Source organism: Oxyura jamaicensis, chromosome 14 (assembly GCF_011077185.1).
Source record: "Oxyura jamaicensis isolate SHBP4307 breed ruddy duck chromosome 14, BPBGC_Ojam_1.0, whole genome shotgun sequence".
Taxonomy (NCBI): domain Eukaryota; kingdom Metazoa; phylum Chordata; class Aves; order Anseriformes; family Anatidae; genus Oxyura; species Oxyura jamaicensis.
Genome location: NC_048906.1, coordinates 8,147,851 through 8,163,985, shown reverse-complemented (window position 1 = coordinate 8,163,985; position 16,135 = coordinate 8,147,851). Strand labels below are relative to the sequence as shown.

At 39.2% G+C, this 16,135-nt stretch overlaps 2 protein-coding genes across 5 annotated transcripts in view; one reads left to right on the top strand and one right to left on the bottom strand.

The window, feature by feature from the left end:
* Nucleotides 1-70: 70 nt before the first annotated feature.
* On the top strand, nucleotides 71-13,552 carry LOC118174156 (acyl-coenzyme A synthetase ACSM3, mitochondrial-like). 4 transcript variants are annotated; one of them, XM_035339290.1, is made up of 15 exons: nucleotides 71-386; nucleotides 2,295-2,511; nucleotides 3,583-3,815; nucleotides 5,192-5,402; nucleotides 6,098-6,305; nucleotides 6,543-6,686; nucleotides 7,540-7,696; nucleotides 8,568-8,647; nucleotides 9,373-9,496; nucleotides 10,075-10,155; nucleotides 11,203-11,304; nucleotides 11,781-11,908; nucleotides 12,018-12,117; nucleotides 12,407-12,526; nucleotides 12,704-13,552. In XM_035339290.1, exons 3-15 carry the CDS (start codon nucleotides 3,618-3,620, stop codon nucleotides 12,785-12,787), a joined length of 1,737 nt encoding a protein of 578 aa, XP_035195181.1. In that variant the 5' UTR covers nucleotides 71-386; nucleotides 2,295-2,511; nucleotides 3,583-3,617; the 3' UTR covers nucleotides 12,788-13,552. The 4 variants fall into 4 exon arrangements, with proteins under 4 accessions (XP_035195181.1, XP_035195179.1, XP_035195180.1 ...); XM_035339288.1 differs by having other exon boundaries at nucleotides 72-386; nucleotides 2,295-2,541; XM_035339289.1 differs by having other exon boundaries at nucleotides 257-386; nucleotides 2,303-2,541.
* ERI2 (ERI1 exoribonuclease family member 2) overlaps nucleotides 13,119-16,135 on the bottom strand; it is a 5,227-nt gene continuing 2,210 nt past the window's right edge. Inside the window, exons 6-8 of the mRNA XM_035339287.1 lie at nucleotides 15,784-15,865; nucleotides 15,064-15,152; nucleotides 13,119-14,909 (exon numbers count right to left, since the gene is read on the bottom strand). Coding sequence (XP_035195178.1) covers nucleotides 13,569-14,909; nucleotides 15,064-15,152; nucleotides 15,784-15,865 — 1,512 coding nt within the window. The 3' untranslated portion in view covers nucleotides 13,119-13,568. The remainder of the gene's footprint in view (nucleotides 14,910-15,063; nucleotides 15,153-15,783; nucleotides 15,866-16,135) is intronic.

Sequence of the window (16,135 nt, the reverse complement as noted above, 5' to 3'; positions counted from 1 at the left end):
GGGTGGGTGGGTTACGTAGGGAGGGACAGGCCCCCCGGGGCAGCCTGGGCTCTCGGCGCTGAGTAAAGTTGGTCGTCTTGGTTGCTTTTTCTGTGCTTGGAAACTCAGTCCCGGGATTAAAGGCTCGGTTTGTGTTAATGATTGTGGAACTGGGAGGAGAGGTGGGACCGGGAGTGGGCTGGCTGCCACTCATGAGTGTTGGAGCCAGCTGGCCTCAGTCCTGGTTTTTTTTGGTTGGTTGGTTGGTTTTTTTTTTTGCCTCCACATGGCGAGTGTGCCCCAGTAGAAGGGACAGCCGCCATTTGGCCCTTTCCTCAGTGGCCCGTCCAGCTCCTGGAGTTTATATGGTGTAAAGGGGCCAGCTGAAACAGAAACTCCTCATACAGGTAATTTTAGCCTTGAAATACTCGAAACCCGTTACCACAATAAAAATACACACCACTTAGCACTGGTTTCTGAAGGAAGGTGCCTCCTCCTTCTGAGGGAAGGACCCTGTGTGTCCATGAGGGCCTCATCTCCCTCCATTAGCCCTTGAGCTTTTTGGACAATCACGAGGAGAAAAATGAGGATATTTTGTGAAAGCAGGTAGAGGACAGATCTAAGGAGGCCTCTCTAGGGGCAGGACTATCATGTTATTTACACATAGGATAAAATAGGGGAGAAAAAGTTCATAAATTAATGGAAGTATTTATCAGTTACAACTACAACAGGAGATGGCATTTACATTTTATATAAAGCTTTGTTCCTGGAAGGTCTTCAAGGCTCATTTAACTGTACAGCAATTGTTATACCTTGGTGGAATTATTGATCACAAGTAAATTAAAAGTCATGTAATATTTGCTGGGTTGGGGGTGTGTAAAGGACTCAGAATTCTGGTGAGTTGCAGCAACAAGTCTGTGGAGCTGGGCCTGTCAGGACATCAGGAGAGTCTGACACAGGAGGGAGGATTTCTGCAGGCAGCTGTGAGTGGTGCAGAGGACATGCAATTCACCACGCAGAACATAACTAGGCTGCTTCTGTGGTGAGGAGTGCTGAGGGCTTTGGAAAAACCCATCCGTGCTCAGGAAAATAGTTTTATGCCCTATCAAAAGAACAATACAGAGAAACAGTTATGCTTCTTTTACACTTTGGTCACTGTGGAAGTTTTTTCTTCCTAAGTATTCCTGGCACATTCACTGGCATCACAAACTGGTTGCTGTCATGTTTGGTTTACTTCTGTGCCACCTCTGTGGTGATGCAACCTGAGTAGGGAACCCCTTTAAGGCTGTTTGCCTTCTGCAAGGATTTAAGGATCTTGTCACTTGCATTTCAAAGAGCTTTTTAAAATGTTGCTGCTGCAGACTGCAGGTTCTTCTTTACTGCTAGGTGGAGAGCAGCTTTGTTGTTTGGGGGGATCTTTTGAACTTTTTTTTTTTTTTTTTTTTTTTTTGTGCTGCAATGAACATTTCAGGGAGCTGGTTAATATCACCTTTTTGTCTGCTAGTCAGACTGACACGGACAGGACCCCAGAAGGGAGTGCAGGCAAAAGCAGGTGCCAGGTAAGACCACAGCGCCACCCTTGCTGATCAGCACTGAGAGGACTGTTTTGCTCCAAACACATTGATGGGTGTTAGCAATCTCTCTGCTGCCTTAGAGAATGAAGATGCAGCAGGAAGGACTTATGGCACAAGCAGCCAAACTCTTCCAAAAAAATCTTGGTGCCTCAATTTAAGCTACGGCTGTCTCCACCTGCCTGGCAAGTGCCATCCTTGCAGCAGAGGCTGATAGCAAAAGTATGTACCAATGCCATGGCCATGCCCACATTGATGACAGGCTCTTCAGTGATGCCTTGCTGTGGCCAGGACAGAGAGGGGTTGGCAGATGTTCCCTCCCATCTCTCCTGTGGGAGAGGAGTAGAGGAGGCAGCAGTGCTGGAGCACAACTTAACTGTTTGCTCTCTGAACATGAGGCAGAGCACTTATAAAACCTCCTAAGTCTCTAGCGTATGCATTAACACAGTTGGTCAGGGCACCAGCAGCAGCATCCCAGGAATCAATACTCACTGTCAATCATAGCTGAACTGCTATGGTTTCCTGAGATACCCCAAGCTACCTGCTCAGCAGTGTACTCATGCAGCCAATTAATTAATCATAAGGCAGTTGTTCCCTGCGTTGCCCTAGCTAGAATGTAACAGATGTGATTTGGTTGCAGCAAGGTCTTAAGTATGTTTTTATCCAGGGGCTGGTGAGTGGGAGCAGGGGAGGAGAAAGAAACAGGAGAGCTTTTAACCTCTCACTTTCTACTCCCTCTTTGAGCTCTGCAGAAATTTGTCAGCTGTTCTCACTGGACAGGACTTGGCTGGCTTTTGTGCGAGTCCAAAGTACGTGTAACAAACACAGGAATCAGTCACTGAATGCAGTGACAGTGCTAGAACAGGTGCACAGGCAGGAGTCTGAGATCTGTGTGAGGAGTCAAAGCTGGGACGCATCTCAACACTCAGAGGACTCCATTTTGATGCAAGGCCAAGAGCCAGTAAGTTGGGACTGACAGCTTTTTCACAAGGTAACTGACCCTCCACCCACCCCTGAAAGCTGCTGGCCAGGGCACTTTTTTTGCCCTGGAACAGTAGGGATTTCCTTCTTGTCTGACCACATTCCCTCTTTTCCCTGTCCCTCTCTGTCTTTCATTTGGCTGTGTTTCTTTCCTGTGTTTGTTGTACACAAACAGAATGTTAGAGATTGGAGAAAAAAAAAAAAAAAAAAGACTTTTTGCTTCATTGAATCACTAAAATCACACAGGTTTGCAGCTGGATAATTACTAACTCAGTAAAGAATTATCATTGTTTATATTATTTTGTAAATAAAAGTTGACAATGCATGAAAATAATGACTTCAGATTTTTCAGCCCTCCTGCTAAGTTGGCTGCAGAAGTGAGGCTCTACACTTTGGATCCTTTATCGGGGAGTCTTTTAAAGTTTCCCCATCTCATAAAATGGTGGTTTTTGCTGACTACACATCAAAACAGTATTTAATACATCAATACTAAAACTATTCTCAGGGCTTTGCTACATTGATTTGATTCCTGGAAGACAGCATATTCTCAGTGCTGATAGACTAGAAAAACTACAAATGTCTTTGTACTAAGTAACACTGTGGTCAGCCAGTAACTAACGCAGTATTGTTGGATTATCTTTGTGGCATCTTGGTCCACACTGTAACTTCTGCGTTGTCAATCAGTAGCAGAGATTTCATTTACAGAAGTCACAGTTTAAGAGCTTTCAGCGCCTCTCTGCTATATAAGGTAACTGCAATGTGATCTACCAGATCAGCAGGGCTTGTGGGGAGGGAAGGAATGTGAACAGGTAAGCTATCATGCAGGTAAGCAGCACTCAGGGGCTGAGTGCTGCTGCTTGAGTGTGTGGTCAGGGTCTCAACTGCATGATGGTCAGGAGAGAGCAGGGGCTACACAGTGGCAACACCAGAGCTGTCCTCAGCAGGTATTCCAATTAACAGTTATTGTTAAACCAGTGCATTTGCTAAGTGATGGTAAAAGCTGTTCTGAAACCAGGTGGCTAATACCAGGTTTGTATCTGTGTCACTGCAGAATTTCTTGGAGAGGCTATAGCCATTGTTGCTGCCATGCATTTTCTACTGAAGGTCTCGAGTGCTGTATCTCTGCGTGCTGCCCTGAGAAAACCTCTCCAGCTTTGCAGCCAGAGCTACACAGTTTCCACCTCTTTTAGTTATGAAGCCATAAAACAACAGTACAGACCAGAGGTGCCTGAGTACTTCAACTTTGCGAGCGATGTGCTGGACAGATGGACTCAAATAGAAAAGGTAACAGTTCCGTGGCTTCTCAGATGCTGAAGTACTTAATGCTGTCAGCGACAAATCCAGTAACCAAACCACTGGAGTTATGCTATGATTATAATCTGATGATCATTTCATGCACTTTGAATCTGTAGATCCCTTAGCCCACGTGCTGTCCTGTCCATGAGTCCAAGTAGTTAATTTTTTTAATCAGTAACTCCAGTGAGAATGACTGTAAGCAGGTGCTTCAAGACTGAGGCAATGGACTTTTTACCGCTCTAAACCATGCCACCATCTAAACCGTTCCACCATCAGCTGTGACACGCACCCTGTCTGGTTGTGCTGGCCAAATCACTTGACCTCCATACATTTCATTGCCTGCCTACAAAATGAATAATACTGTGTAATGTCAAACTTCTCATTTTTTTCCCAAATGAGAAATCTTTGCATGAGGGACTTTATAAAACTGAAAACTGAGTGCTGAAACAGACATGAGGTCTAAACAAGGAAAGGAAATACAGGGAGAAAAAAGAAAGTATGTCTATCACCTGTCCTGTTACGTAACTTGAGTCTGTGGATGTAGGACTGGTTTTGCAGGCTCAGGTTCTTCATGATGATGGTCTAAACATAGTTATGTCCACCTGGCAGCAGGAACAGAGTAGAGGTATCACCTATCTGACACAAAGGGAGCAATTGTTCCTTTTGCAGGAAAAACAGATTTTGGCAGGCTGTAAATGGAGCAAGAAACATCATCTGTTGCCCTCTGAAGTGCACAGCTAAAATCTGCTTCCTGAAAATGAGCCTTAGTGTTACTGTACCTTCAAATATTTTAAAATAAACCATATTTCTTTTGCCCCAGAGAGTTTTGCTCAGTAAGTGGCTTGCACAGTGCTACTGCTAAATGCATTGGGCCCCTTTAGAGCACATTGTATACGTACATTTCACTTTTCACACATCAGTTCACACTGTGTGGGCCTATGCTTTTGAACCTGTGATTTAATTTTCAGAATTACCAAACAGGCCCAATTCCAGATGAACTTGGAAATGAGCTCTGAGGGTTTGGGAAGCAGGCACAGCCCAGAAGAACCCACATTCATCAGCTGCTTTGTTTCCGTGGCCTGAAACAAAAAGTTGTACAACCTCTTCAGACTGTAACATGATGTGCTCAGGAAAGGAATACAAATTTAATTTCTTAAATGACATTCATAGGCTGTTTATGCTGAAGGATAGTTCTTTGCCTCATTTGGAAGTTCTTTGCCTCATTTGGAATCAGTGGCAGATTTCAATTACATCCCCATATTTCTCCAGCAATAAATAACTGGTAAATATGCTCTTCTTCCTCAGACTTAAAGGCAGTGTGTTTCTAAAGTGAAGCATTTACACTGCAATCTTTTGATCTACAGGAGGGAAAAAAAACTAAAAATCCTGCATTGTGGTGGGTAGATGGTGATGGAGAAGAGGTAAAATGGAGCTTTGAGGAGCTGGGAGTCCTTTCCAGGAAAGTAGCTAATGTACTCTCTGATGTCTGTGGTCTGCAACGGAGAGACAGAGTTCTTCTGATTCTGCCCCGGATCCCAGAGTGGTGGCTGGTGAATGTGGCTTGCTTGAGAACAGGTTGGTAAAAGCATACAGATAGCATACAGGTATAGAAATTATGGCTTAAACCAATCCTTGCTTTTTAACACAATCAGAACTACAAACAGGCTCTTAAAGATGAACTATTGCCACACTGATCAAGAACAGCCCTGGTGCCGAGTTTATCTTTGTGATACTTTTAGGAATTCTGCACATGCTCTATCTGTTAATGAAACCCTATGAGTCCACATGTCTCTCTCATTCTCTTTCCAGCATTTATGATGAATCACAAATGTACCTTCTTGCAAACTTGCAGTGAAATTAGCCCACGCTTAACCAAGTGTTTCACATGTTTCCCTGTGGTATCTGTTGCCAGAAATTACATCCCAGAATGTCTTGGTGCCTCACAAACACTAGCACTGTACAGCTCTGTCTACCAGTAAAGAAATTAAGTCCAGAGAGATGACATGGTCCAGTGGAGGTGTTCTCAAAACAAGAAAAGTTGTTCTGTTGATTTCTGTTAGTGTCCTGTGATCAGCCTTGTATTGGCTAACTTGTGCTAATCCTCACATGGAATTTAATCCATCAAATAAATCAGTGTATTTACAAATGTAAGGCCAAATCCTGCTTTCATACTGCATTGTCTCGCTCAAAAGCACTAGGTAAGCTGAAGTCTGCTTGTAGATACAAGTATTATTATTAAATGTTTTTCCATTCTACTTCCTCGCCTTTAGGAACTGTCCTGATTCCTGGCACTCAGCAGTTGACAGCGAAGGACATTCTCTATCGACTACAGAAATCCAAGGCAAAGTGCATCATCACTGATGATTTTGTGGCACCAGCTGTAGATTCAGTTGGGGCTGAATGCCAGTCTCTGAAATTCAAGTTGCTTGTGTCAGAGGGCCACAGAGAAGGATGGCTAAACTTTAAAGATCTCCTGAAGTGAGTAACCACCGCTGTGAAAGTGCCGCAGCAAAAATAAAAACATGTTGGTTTGTTTTGAATAGGAAATTCTGGCACATGCCAATATGTTCCTATTCTTCTAGGACTGCACAGTGGAAAAATGTCAGTGTTTTTGATGTTTCTGATTGCTGCAAAACTTATTTTAGTTGAACATTTCTAAGAGCATGTAAGTCACGCTTTCAAATCACTTTATTCATCGTTTTGCTTATTTTAAAGAAATGCTCCTTCTAATCACCAGTGTGTGACCACAAAGCATCAAGATCCAATGGCCATCTATTTTACCAGTGGAACTACAGGATCCCCCAAAATGGCTGAACATTCCCACAGCAGCTATGGTATTGGCCTCACAGTAAGTGGAAGGTATGGATATTACTTTGACAGACATATTTGTGTAGCTAGTCACATGGCAGAAGGAAGAGAAACACAAGATTTTTTGCAGAAGCCTTTGTTTCACTTTTTAAAAAAATAATTATTCTGTTAAATTTGAACAAGGTTTGTTTGTTTGTTTTTCCTGGGAAACAAGTCATACTTCGAGTCCAGCCAGTATGTATAAAATGTAGCAGTCAAATGGCCTTACTAATTTCTGCTTAGTGTTTTCTTTAACTTTTGATAACTTCTCTGTGTACAGTTAACAGATTACCCGAAACGGAACATCAGCACAAGTTTATAAAGTTTGTATTGTATCATAAAAGAGAAAAAAATGTGGATGTAAGGTTTCTGAACTCACACACGTCTAGATTAGGCATAACTCCCGCAGGAACAAAATGCTGATAGTTCAGAATCTTTACATTTATAAAACAATGCTGCTTATAAAAATGGTATGGCAGTACACTTCACTGAAACTGTCAAGGAATAACAAATCAGGAGAGACCAAATTGAAAGTAAGTAAATAAAAAGCAAAAAGCTTGTGTCTAAAAGTGAGTTCAGTGAAACCCTGGCAATTTTCTATTCATACAATACCATGTTCTGAGATGGCGTTTGCTTGTCCATCAGTATAACTTCCTTTAGAAAAATGTAACATCAGTCTGTCCGGATGACATCCTCGCTGTGCTGTGGCTCAGTTGTGCTCAGAAATTCAGCCTTTTTTAAGTATAATTTACCCAAGACAAATGGTGCTGGATGTGACTCCATGACATATCTTGTGCTGATGTTTTAATGCTTATCTTTTTCCTGCCAAATACAGATTGTGACCTGTGTTTCCTTGTGTTACCAGGTACTGGCTGGATTTGACTCCTTCAGATATAGTTTGGAACACATCAGACACAGGCTGGGCAAAGGCACCTTGGACCAGTATATTTTCAACGTGGATACAAGGGGCATGCGTATTTGTACATAAAATGCCACAGTTCAACCCAATTACTGTCTTTGAGGTAAGTGAGGAGGGCCCAGCAACAAACAGCATTGTTCTTGCTTGCTGGTCTTGTCAAAGCTTTCATTTCCCCTGGTGCTGCACCGGCGGGCAGCATGCAGCACAACGGTAATACTGAGTCATTATTTCAGTACTAAGTGCTGCAAGTACATAAAAGCACAATTGACATCAGAACAGTTTAATCATATACTCTGCTGAAAACAGGTTTTACTGCACAAACTTGCAAACATTCATTCTAAGACCTGAAAGAAGCACAAAAGAAATTGGACTGGGATTTGCAGAGCACTTGGTGGTGTTATTAAAATATGTGATAATAACAGATAAATGAGAATTTCAGTTGCCTGCACCAAGTAATCCAATGTTAAGAAGTGAAGATGCAGCAAGGCTGAATTTCTTTAACAAATGGCATCAATGTTATATTGTCTCATGTCCTCCACACACAACCCTTCATCCTCTGGAAAAGACTACCATCATCATATTTATTTTACTTAGATGGCTGGAAACTGTTAGATAACACTTCTCTGTTGGAGAACTCTTGGTTTTACTCCTATAGAATATCACAGGAAGTAGCCTCACAGTTTCACTTGTTTTCTACTTAAGCTTCAGATATGAAGAAATTCTGCAACAAGGACTGCAAAGCTTTCAACAGCACAAAACTCTGGTGTGGTAAAGTAATTGTAAGATGATGTAGATTCTGTTTTGAAGAAGAAACTAGTTAGATTTTTTTGTTGTTGTTCAAAACTAACACTTTGTTCATGTGTTTTATAAGCTGGATATAGACAGATATAGATATTATCTCTTATAATGTAGATGAGACTTCATGGGTTTCAGTGTATTGGCAACATTCACTTTTCTTTTTCTAAATTCTCTAGAGTCTGTCAAGATACCCCATAACTGTCTTCTGTACTCCTCCAACTGCATATCGAATGCTTGTGCAACACAAACAGTCCAGGTAAGAAAAAGCAGAGTACCTCTAGTGGTGGATTTGATCAAAACAATGAACCAAGTGCTCAGCTCACCTTGATTTTATTCCAAATTTACAATGGTGTAACAGTAACTCTGACTGTATTTCTCAACATCTTGAGTCTTATGTGTGATGAAGAAAGTCAGAAAGAGTCAGGGTGCCACCTCAGATTTCATAAATAACAGTGAAAAGCAGTTTAGCTGAATCTATACTAAGATAATCATGGCAAGCTTAACATAGCCTCCAAAGTGCTTTTATAGTCACATTCTCCTTCCCTTTGTTTTTCTACTGTGTTTCCCCAGTCATGTACACTACAAGAAGTGTATGTCAGTACAGCTTGGTGAAATGTATGAAAAACTCTTTGGCCTCATTTAACTCTCCTGTGCTTTTTTTTTTTTTTTTTTGTCATTAGTGTTGAATTTCATCAATCCTCTTCAGTTTAGACTTCAGTTCAGATTCTAGGGATAGAAACACGATACTGATTACTAGATTTTCAAATAATACAGAAGTAAAATGGGTGTTTTTCATTTTTGTTTACCTTTCTTTTTTCAGATTTGTTACTGTTCAATGCTACGCAGTTCAAATAGATTTAATAGGCCTCAGTAAATTTTTTATTTTTGTGTAGAAAGGTTCCCACAACACTGGAACAGAGTATTGAATGGGACATAACAGATAAATAACTGCCAGTTATTTAATTTCTCTTTCCCACCAAGCTGTACATTCAAAAGCCTGCGTCACTGTGTGAGTGCTGGGGAGCCAATCAACCCCGATGTGATGGAAGAATGGAAAGTGCAGACTGGGCTGGATATTCATGAAGGCTATGGACAGACAGAAACAGTATGTACAGCTTTACAGATGAAAAATTATACTTTACAGATACAACAATAAATTCCATTCATGTTGCCAAGAAAAAGTGATTAAAAAGATTACACGGTTGTATTTGGTTTACGTACTCCTCATCCCTTCAGCACATTCCAACAACACAGATTAATCACAACTATCACAACAGTTACAAAGTCAACTGTGATAGGCAGCAGTAGAAAAACAGTTTTTTTTTTTAAAGTCCTAGAATAATTGTAACATCTTCACCCAAAATCCAAGCACTGTTACTCGTTCTTGTGAGCTTTGAATTGAGAACTAACACAAAAGGTATATTCCTCATTACTGCATTGCAAATTCTGCTTTAAAAGCTGTCTTTAGAACATTCACTGGCATTGTTAGGAGCTGTGGGCAAGATATTGAGGGTGTACTTTATTTCTAGAAGTTTAATCATAGGATATATGATTATAATGAGGACTGTTATTATTTCTTATAGAAATTTGCAGTGTTAGCTGAGTATTTTAAACCTAAGCTAAAGACTGAATATACAAGTTGTCATTTAATTAAGAAAAGAAAAACGAACACATTTGTTACAGGTGCTGGTCTGTGCAAATTTTAAGGGAATGAAAATTAAGCCTGGTTCTATGGGAAAACCATGTCCACCATATGATGTCAAGGTATTGTACCTCTGGTGGCACTCTCTCTCTCGCAGTATTCATTTTCCATGAAAGAGGTTTGAAAGTTTTAACATGGAGTTGTACTGTGTAGCATCATTCAACAGGAAATGAAAGAGTGAAAAAGAAATGCATGTTCCTGTCCCAAAGTGAGTGTGCAAAGTGAGCATTTAGACTTCCCTGTTGTATCAGCCTCAACAGGATTACATAAATGACAACCTACTGATAACTGGTGGTTAAATAGCAAATAAGGCAATGACAGAAATTAAATTACTGAGTTAAGGAAGAGTGGGAGCAAATGTTATCAAATGTTATTTCCTGGTGATAACAAAACTGCTGATGCAGATTCTAGCACTAGATCAATTTGCAATATTGTTTAAGATTTTAGTATCTTTCAGTTCTTAAGGTTTTCCCATCCCATTACATATTGTCTTCTGGGGTCTTACCAACTTCAATACATGTTTGCACAGTATTTGGAGTTCCTCAGATAAAAGACCCAGTGTGAAGTACAGTGGATTTGCAGTGATCTTACCATTGAATTGTCAGGGTAAGTCCTGTCCTCCACTGCTTGAAATAAATTTTCCAGAAACAGAGATGACCTTATTGCACTCTACAGGTACCTTAAAGGAGGCTGTAGCGAGGTGGCAGTTGGTCTATTCTCCAACGTGCCTGGTGACAGGACGAGGGGGAATGGGCTAAAGTTGTGCCAGGGGAGGTTTAGATTGGACATTAGGAAGAACTTCTTTACTGAAAGGGTTGTTAGTCACTGGAATAGGCTGCCCAGGGAACTGCTTGAGTCACCATCCCTGGAGGTCTTTAAAAGACGTTTAGATGTAGAGCTTAGGGGTATGGTTTAGTGGAGGACTTGTTAGTGTTAGGTCAGAGGTTGGACTCGGTGATCTTGGAGGTCTCTTCCAACCTAGATGATTCTGTGATTCTGTGAAATATTTCAACTAAATACTTTAAATGAGCACCAAGATTCTATAATCTTAATTTGATGTTTTCTACTTTGAGTCCAAGATAATAAAACTGTGTTTTGTTTATTTTCAGATTATAGATGAAAACGGTAATATTCTGTCTCCTGGAAAAGAAGGAGATATTGCCATCAGAGTAAAACCTACAAGACCGCTTTTTCTTTTTACTTGCTATACTGTAAGAACCCTTCTACAGTTAAAGTAGATGTCCTGTTAAATCTCTGTCACAAGGAATCTGATGCCTCATTTCCTATACATATTCTCTACTTAGAAGGATAAAAGCCTGTGGGGAGGAAAGAGGGATTTCCATTTTTTTTATGCACCTATTTAGTCTACTTACACAATTAGTCGTTCCATGATAGTGTCTTGCCTAACAAGTTAAAATCCACTTTCTTTTGATTGTTATTTCCTTAATAAAAAGGGAAATCTTTGACAGATTTAGTTTTGTGGATTAGTAATGGTGAATGTTTATTATAATTCACCATTATTTGTGTCCCACTTGAATTTGATGCACATGATGATACAGACCAGTCTGAAAAGCTGAAATCTTTGAACATTTGGCTTTACCATAACTTACATACTGAATACGTTGGAATGCAATGTAATGTATTTTTCAAGCTGTTTTTATATAAAATACAATTTTGTGTTTACCAGGATGATCCAGAGAAAACAGAGGCAACAGTACGTGGGGATTTTTATGTCACTGGAGACAGGGGGATTATGGATGAAGATGGATACTTCTGGTTTGTAGGAAGATCTGATGATGTCATTACTTCTGCTGGGTAATTTAACTGATTAATAATACATCTTCAAACTTGAACAATACAGCTGATTCAGGTGTGGTGGTATGTGTGTTTCAAATGTGTTTCAAAAAGAGCTTTCATTTTAAAGATACCGTATTGGACCATTTGAAGTAGAAAGTGCCCTGATAGAGCATCCCGCAGTGGTGGAATCAGCAGTAGTCAGCAGTCCAGACCCCATCAGGGGAGAGGTAAACAAGTTAAACAAGCTTATATCTAAAAGTAGCTTTGTGCATACCAGAGCTGATGAAACCCCATTTGAAATTTTTTCTTAACATTAAAATACTTAAAATTATGGGTCTTTAGTAAATGTATATAAATTACCTCTGACCCATACAAATAGAGTATGTGCAGACATCGGCAAAGCTGTTTGTATCTGCCCTATACATTGTTCTATGTTTTGTCAGCAAGTTAATGTTTCAAATCTTACTGTTGTGCTGTGTTTTATTGGCATTTAACCACTGTTCCTTTAACTTTAAGGTAGTGAAAGCCTTTGTTGTTTTAACATCTGACTATGTTTCACACGATTCAGAAGAAATTATGAAAGAGCTACAGGACCATGTTAAGAAAGTTACTGCTCCATACAAGTATCCTAGGAAGGTGAGTCTTCAATTACCCCAGTATTTTAAATATTTTTCAGTAGCAGGTAGTGGATTATTTGATAGCAGGTATCAGCTATTATATGGCTTATAAGGCTGTGCTGCTGAGATTAAGTAAATCAAAGTTTAGGTAAACCGTATCTTATTTTGTATTGCAATTTCTTCCCTTTCCCATTAGATGGAGTTTGTTCAACAGTTGCCAAAAACTGTTAGTGGGAAGATCCGAAGAAATGAACTACGCCAGAAGGAGTGGAGAAAATAGTTCTATTGTTTTTTAATAGGGTAGGTTTTTTGGTTTTAAACAGAAGTAAGATAATGCTGATTTACACAGTAATGTAGAGTAAAAGACTATGGCCTTCTTAGTTTAGGTTTTCATAAATTTGTAGAATCATTTAGGTTGGAAAAGACCTCTAAGATCATCATATCCAGCTCTTAAATTCTTACCTGATCCTCAGCATTCATCTGTCCCTGGTGCTACACTAATAGTTAATAGTACAAAAGCAGACAGACTGATACAAATGAAATGGAAAATTCATGTAGTCAGGAGTGCAATAGATGCATTAAATAAACTTAAAAGTGTCACTGGCATTTTATCTTTATTGTTAATTTTAAAAAGAGTTTAAAAGAACACTTGCTTCAAGAATCACTTTTGAAAAGCGTGACAACTTATAAATACATTTTCAAACTTACAGTTATAATCACTGAAAATATATTTAGAAAAAATAGTGCAAGTAAAATCTGCATCATTAAAGTGTTGAGGACTAGACTAGCAAAGAATTTAAAATACATGATACAGTATAAATAATAACAGTTGCTTATACTAATTTTAGCATTTAGTTTTTTCTGTTCTCTCACACTTCATTAATGATACAATTTATAATATATGAATATTAATGTATGTTTGAACAATTTCAATTTTTATCCACATTAAACAAGCCATGTCATGTTCTGAGAAGGGGATGAAAACATCTGACATCATTAGACTGTCCTGGTTATATTTAGTTAACTAATGATTAAAGATTCAAACAAAAAAATAGTAAATGTCAAGTTCTCATAGATGGCCTAAGGAACAAATGGTTTTTGTTGGAAGAATTTCCTAAAATACTGGGGCAAGTTCCAAGAGAGGTCAAGGAACTTGCATTCAGGGTGAGAACATTAGTTTTCTCTTTCAGAAAGGCATTTTCCCACTTGAAGTATCCACAACCTTTCTTATTACTGTCATGCTTGCCAACAGGACAACAAAAAAACACTTTGCCATGATTTGGACCAGCATTTGATACATATAGCCTTTTAGCTCTTCGACCACAGTTACAAAGAGGGGGAGTTGGTTTTTCATTTTTCACAGCTGTTACAGACTGATTCAGATTGACTGTGGAGTTCAGAACAGCAGGAGACACTTTGGACAAGTTTGAACTTCTTAAAGGTAAGGAATGATCAAAAGATTCATTTTTTTCTTGATATATAGAGAAAGACCGTTTCTTTGCTGGTGGGAACGTTTTTGGACTAGTTGGCTTTCTTTTAGGAACCTCAAAAGGAGTAGAATACTTTTTCATTGATGTTGATTGTGGTGAAATAGCATTTACCTTTGCAGGTGGTAATTTAAAAGAAAGATTTGAAGTCTGCCCTTGTACTGTTCCTACATTATAGATAGTAGTATCAGGACTTTTGTAAATGATAGATTTGAGAGGTTCTACGGGTACAGCAGTTTTCCCTGAACTTTGATTATCTGAACTCATCACAGCTGATTGCTTTGGAACTGTTTCTTCTTCAAACACTGTTAAAATATCCATACTTGAGCCATCTTTAAATTCAACACAGTCTGATTTTTGTTCAGATTGAGATTCTGGTATTAAAGCTACATCTTCCCAGTCAGCCAGCAGAGGTAAACAGTCAGAACTAGTACTGATATCCTCAGTGGAGATGTTAACTGAGGAGATGGTAGTGGACACAAGTACTAGTCCTGATCCATGTACTGGAGAGCTGTATCTGGTTGTATTCATAATATGCCCATTGTTTAATCCTTGCTGAATGCCTCTTGATAAATTACTGTGAGATTGCTGCACATGTCCAAGAGGAAGAGAAAATCTGTCAGTAGACACTGACAAAGAGCTTTGAGCTTGATTGTTTAAGTCAGTCCTCGAGCCGCTGCTCGATGCAACATGGATGTCTGCAGAGGTATCAGTGCAAGTGGTCTGTTGTTCTTCAGTTTGTACGTTAGAATTTATGATAATTCCTGCAATACTGTTGTGGTTTTTCTCTGCCAGAGAGTTTGTTTTACAAGTTCTCTCTCTAGACATTTCAGGTCTGCTGTTACTTCCCAGTGGAGTCTTGTCAGCGAAGTTTGCATTCAGTGTTCTGGAAATTAAATTCTTCTTCAGATATGCCTAGGGAGTCCATAAATCAAAAGAGATTTGGAGACTGAACACCAAAGAAGTTTTAGAAATCAATGTACAAAACTAGTGTGTCAGCTTATGGATATTATTATTATTCATCAGGCTATAAGACAAGTAGGAGGATAGATATGAAATAGTTACTAACCTTATCCAAAGATTTTGTAATTTTCAACACACATCCATCACAAATCATCCTCCAAGCAAGACGGGCAGTATTCCGAGAATCATCCAGCCCTTCAAACGCATGGTTATATTAATGCCTTCCTTTTAAACTACTACTGGGGATGGTTCTTATTAGAGGAAAAGTTACATTTAGGTACACCTTACATAAAAGAAATGGATTCACGTAATTCTGACACTGTTATACAGTTCAAAAAAGGGCAGTGGAAGTTAAAAAGAAAAAAAAAATCCCCTGTGCTGAAACATCTGAAGGACCAACCCATACAGCTGAATATATAGCCATAATTATCAAAATCCATGTTCAGTTGCATTACCTAGGTCAAAAAAAATAATTAAAAAATCACGTTGTGCTGGTACTCTCTTATGCTAATAAGCTGCCCAGACCTATCAGGGAAGATCAAGTTCTTATCTTTCCCCCACTCTTTTTTTTTTTTTTTTTTTTTCTAGCAATCCAGAGCTTGATCTTGTGCAACATACAGGCAAAACTTTTAGGAAAGATTTCTAAAACAAAGCATGAGGTTACGTCTCATACGTCTCATAGCCTGGAAGTAACAATTACTCTTTATATTAACTAGTAGATATTATTAGCTAGTTTAGTTTAGCTAACTAAAGCTAAATAGTAGCTATCTAGTCTTATAAAAGGTATGTATATATATTAAAATGAGGATGATCATATCATGCTTACCAGAATGTTCCCGTCCTGCAAAAGTTAGCCCCAAATCCTGCAAAGCGCCATTTAGACCTTTAGGCTTTCTATTATAGAAGGCCTAGGGAAAAACATGCAGGTGGTTAATAAAAAGCATTTCAAAACCCCTTCACAGTGGAGTGAAAAACAGTTCAGAAATATCACCTTACAAGTAATACGTCTCACAATGCCATTGTGCAAATCAAATATTTATCACAACTGTAAAATGAAGACAAGTATAACTCAATACATGACTTACCCTGTAACAGATCAGAATGGAAAGAACCATAAGTCCCTTCTCCCAGCCTTAAACTAATCCATTCTATCTAACCTCATTTCACTTTCATTTGCA

What these genes read in the sequence shown, in the direction of transcription:
- LOC118174156 (XM_035339290.1), top strand. Translation starts at nt 3,618, where the DNA reads ATGCATTTTCTACTGAAGGTCTCGAGTGCTGTATCTCTGCGTGCTGCC. An exon ending in TGTGGCTTGCTTGAGAACAG is followed by an intron (nt 5,403 to 6,097) that starts GTTGGTAAAAGC and finishes CCTCGCCTTTAG; the next exon opens with GAACTGTCCTGATTCCTGGC. An exon ending in ACCCAATTACTGTCTTTGAG is followed by an intron (nt 7,697 to 8,567) that starts GTAAGTGAGGAG and finishes TAAATTCTCTAG; the next exon opens with AGTCTGTCAAGATACCCCAT.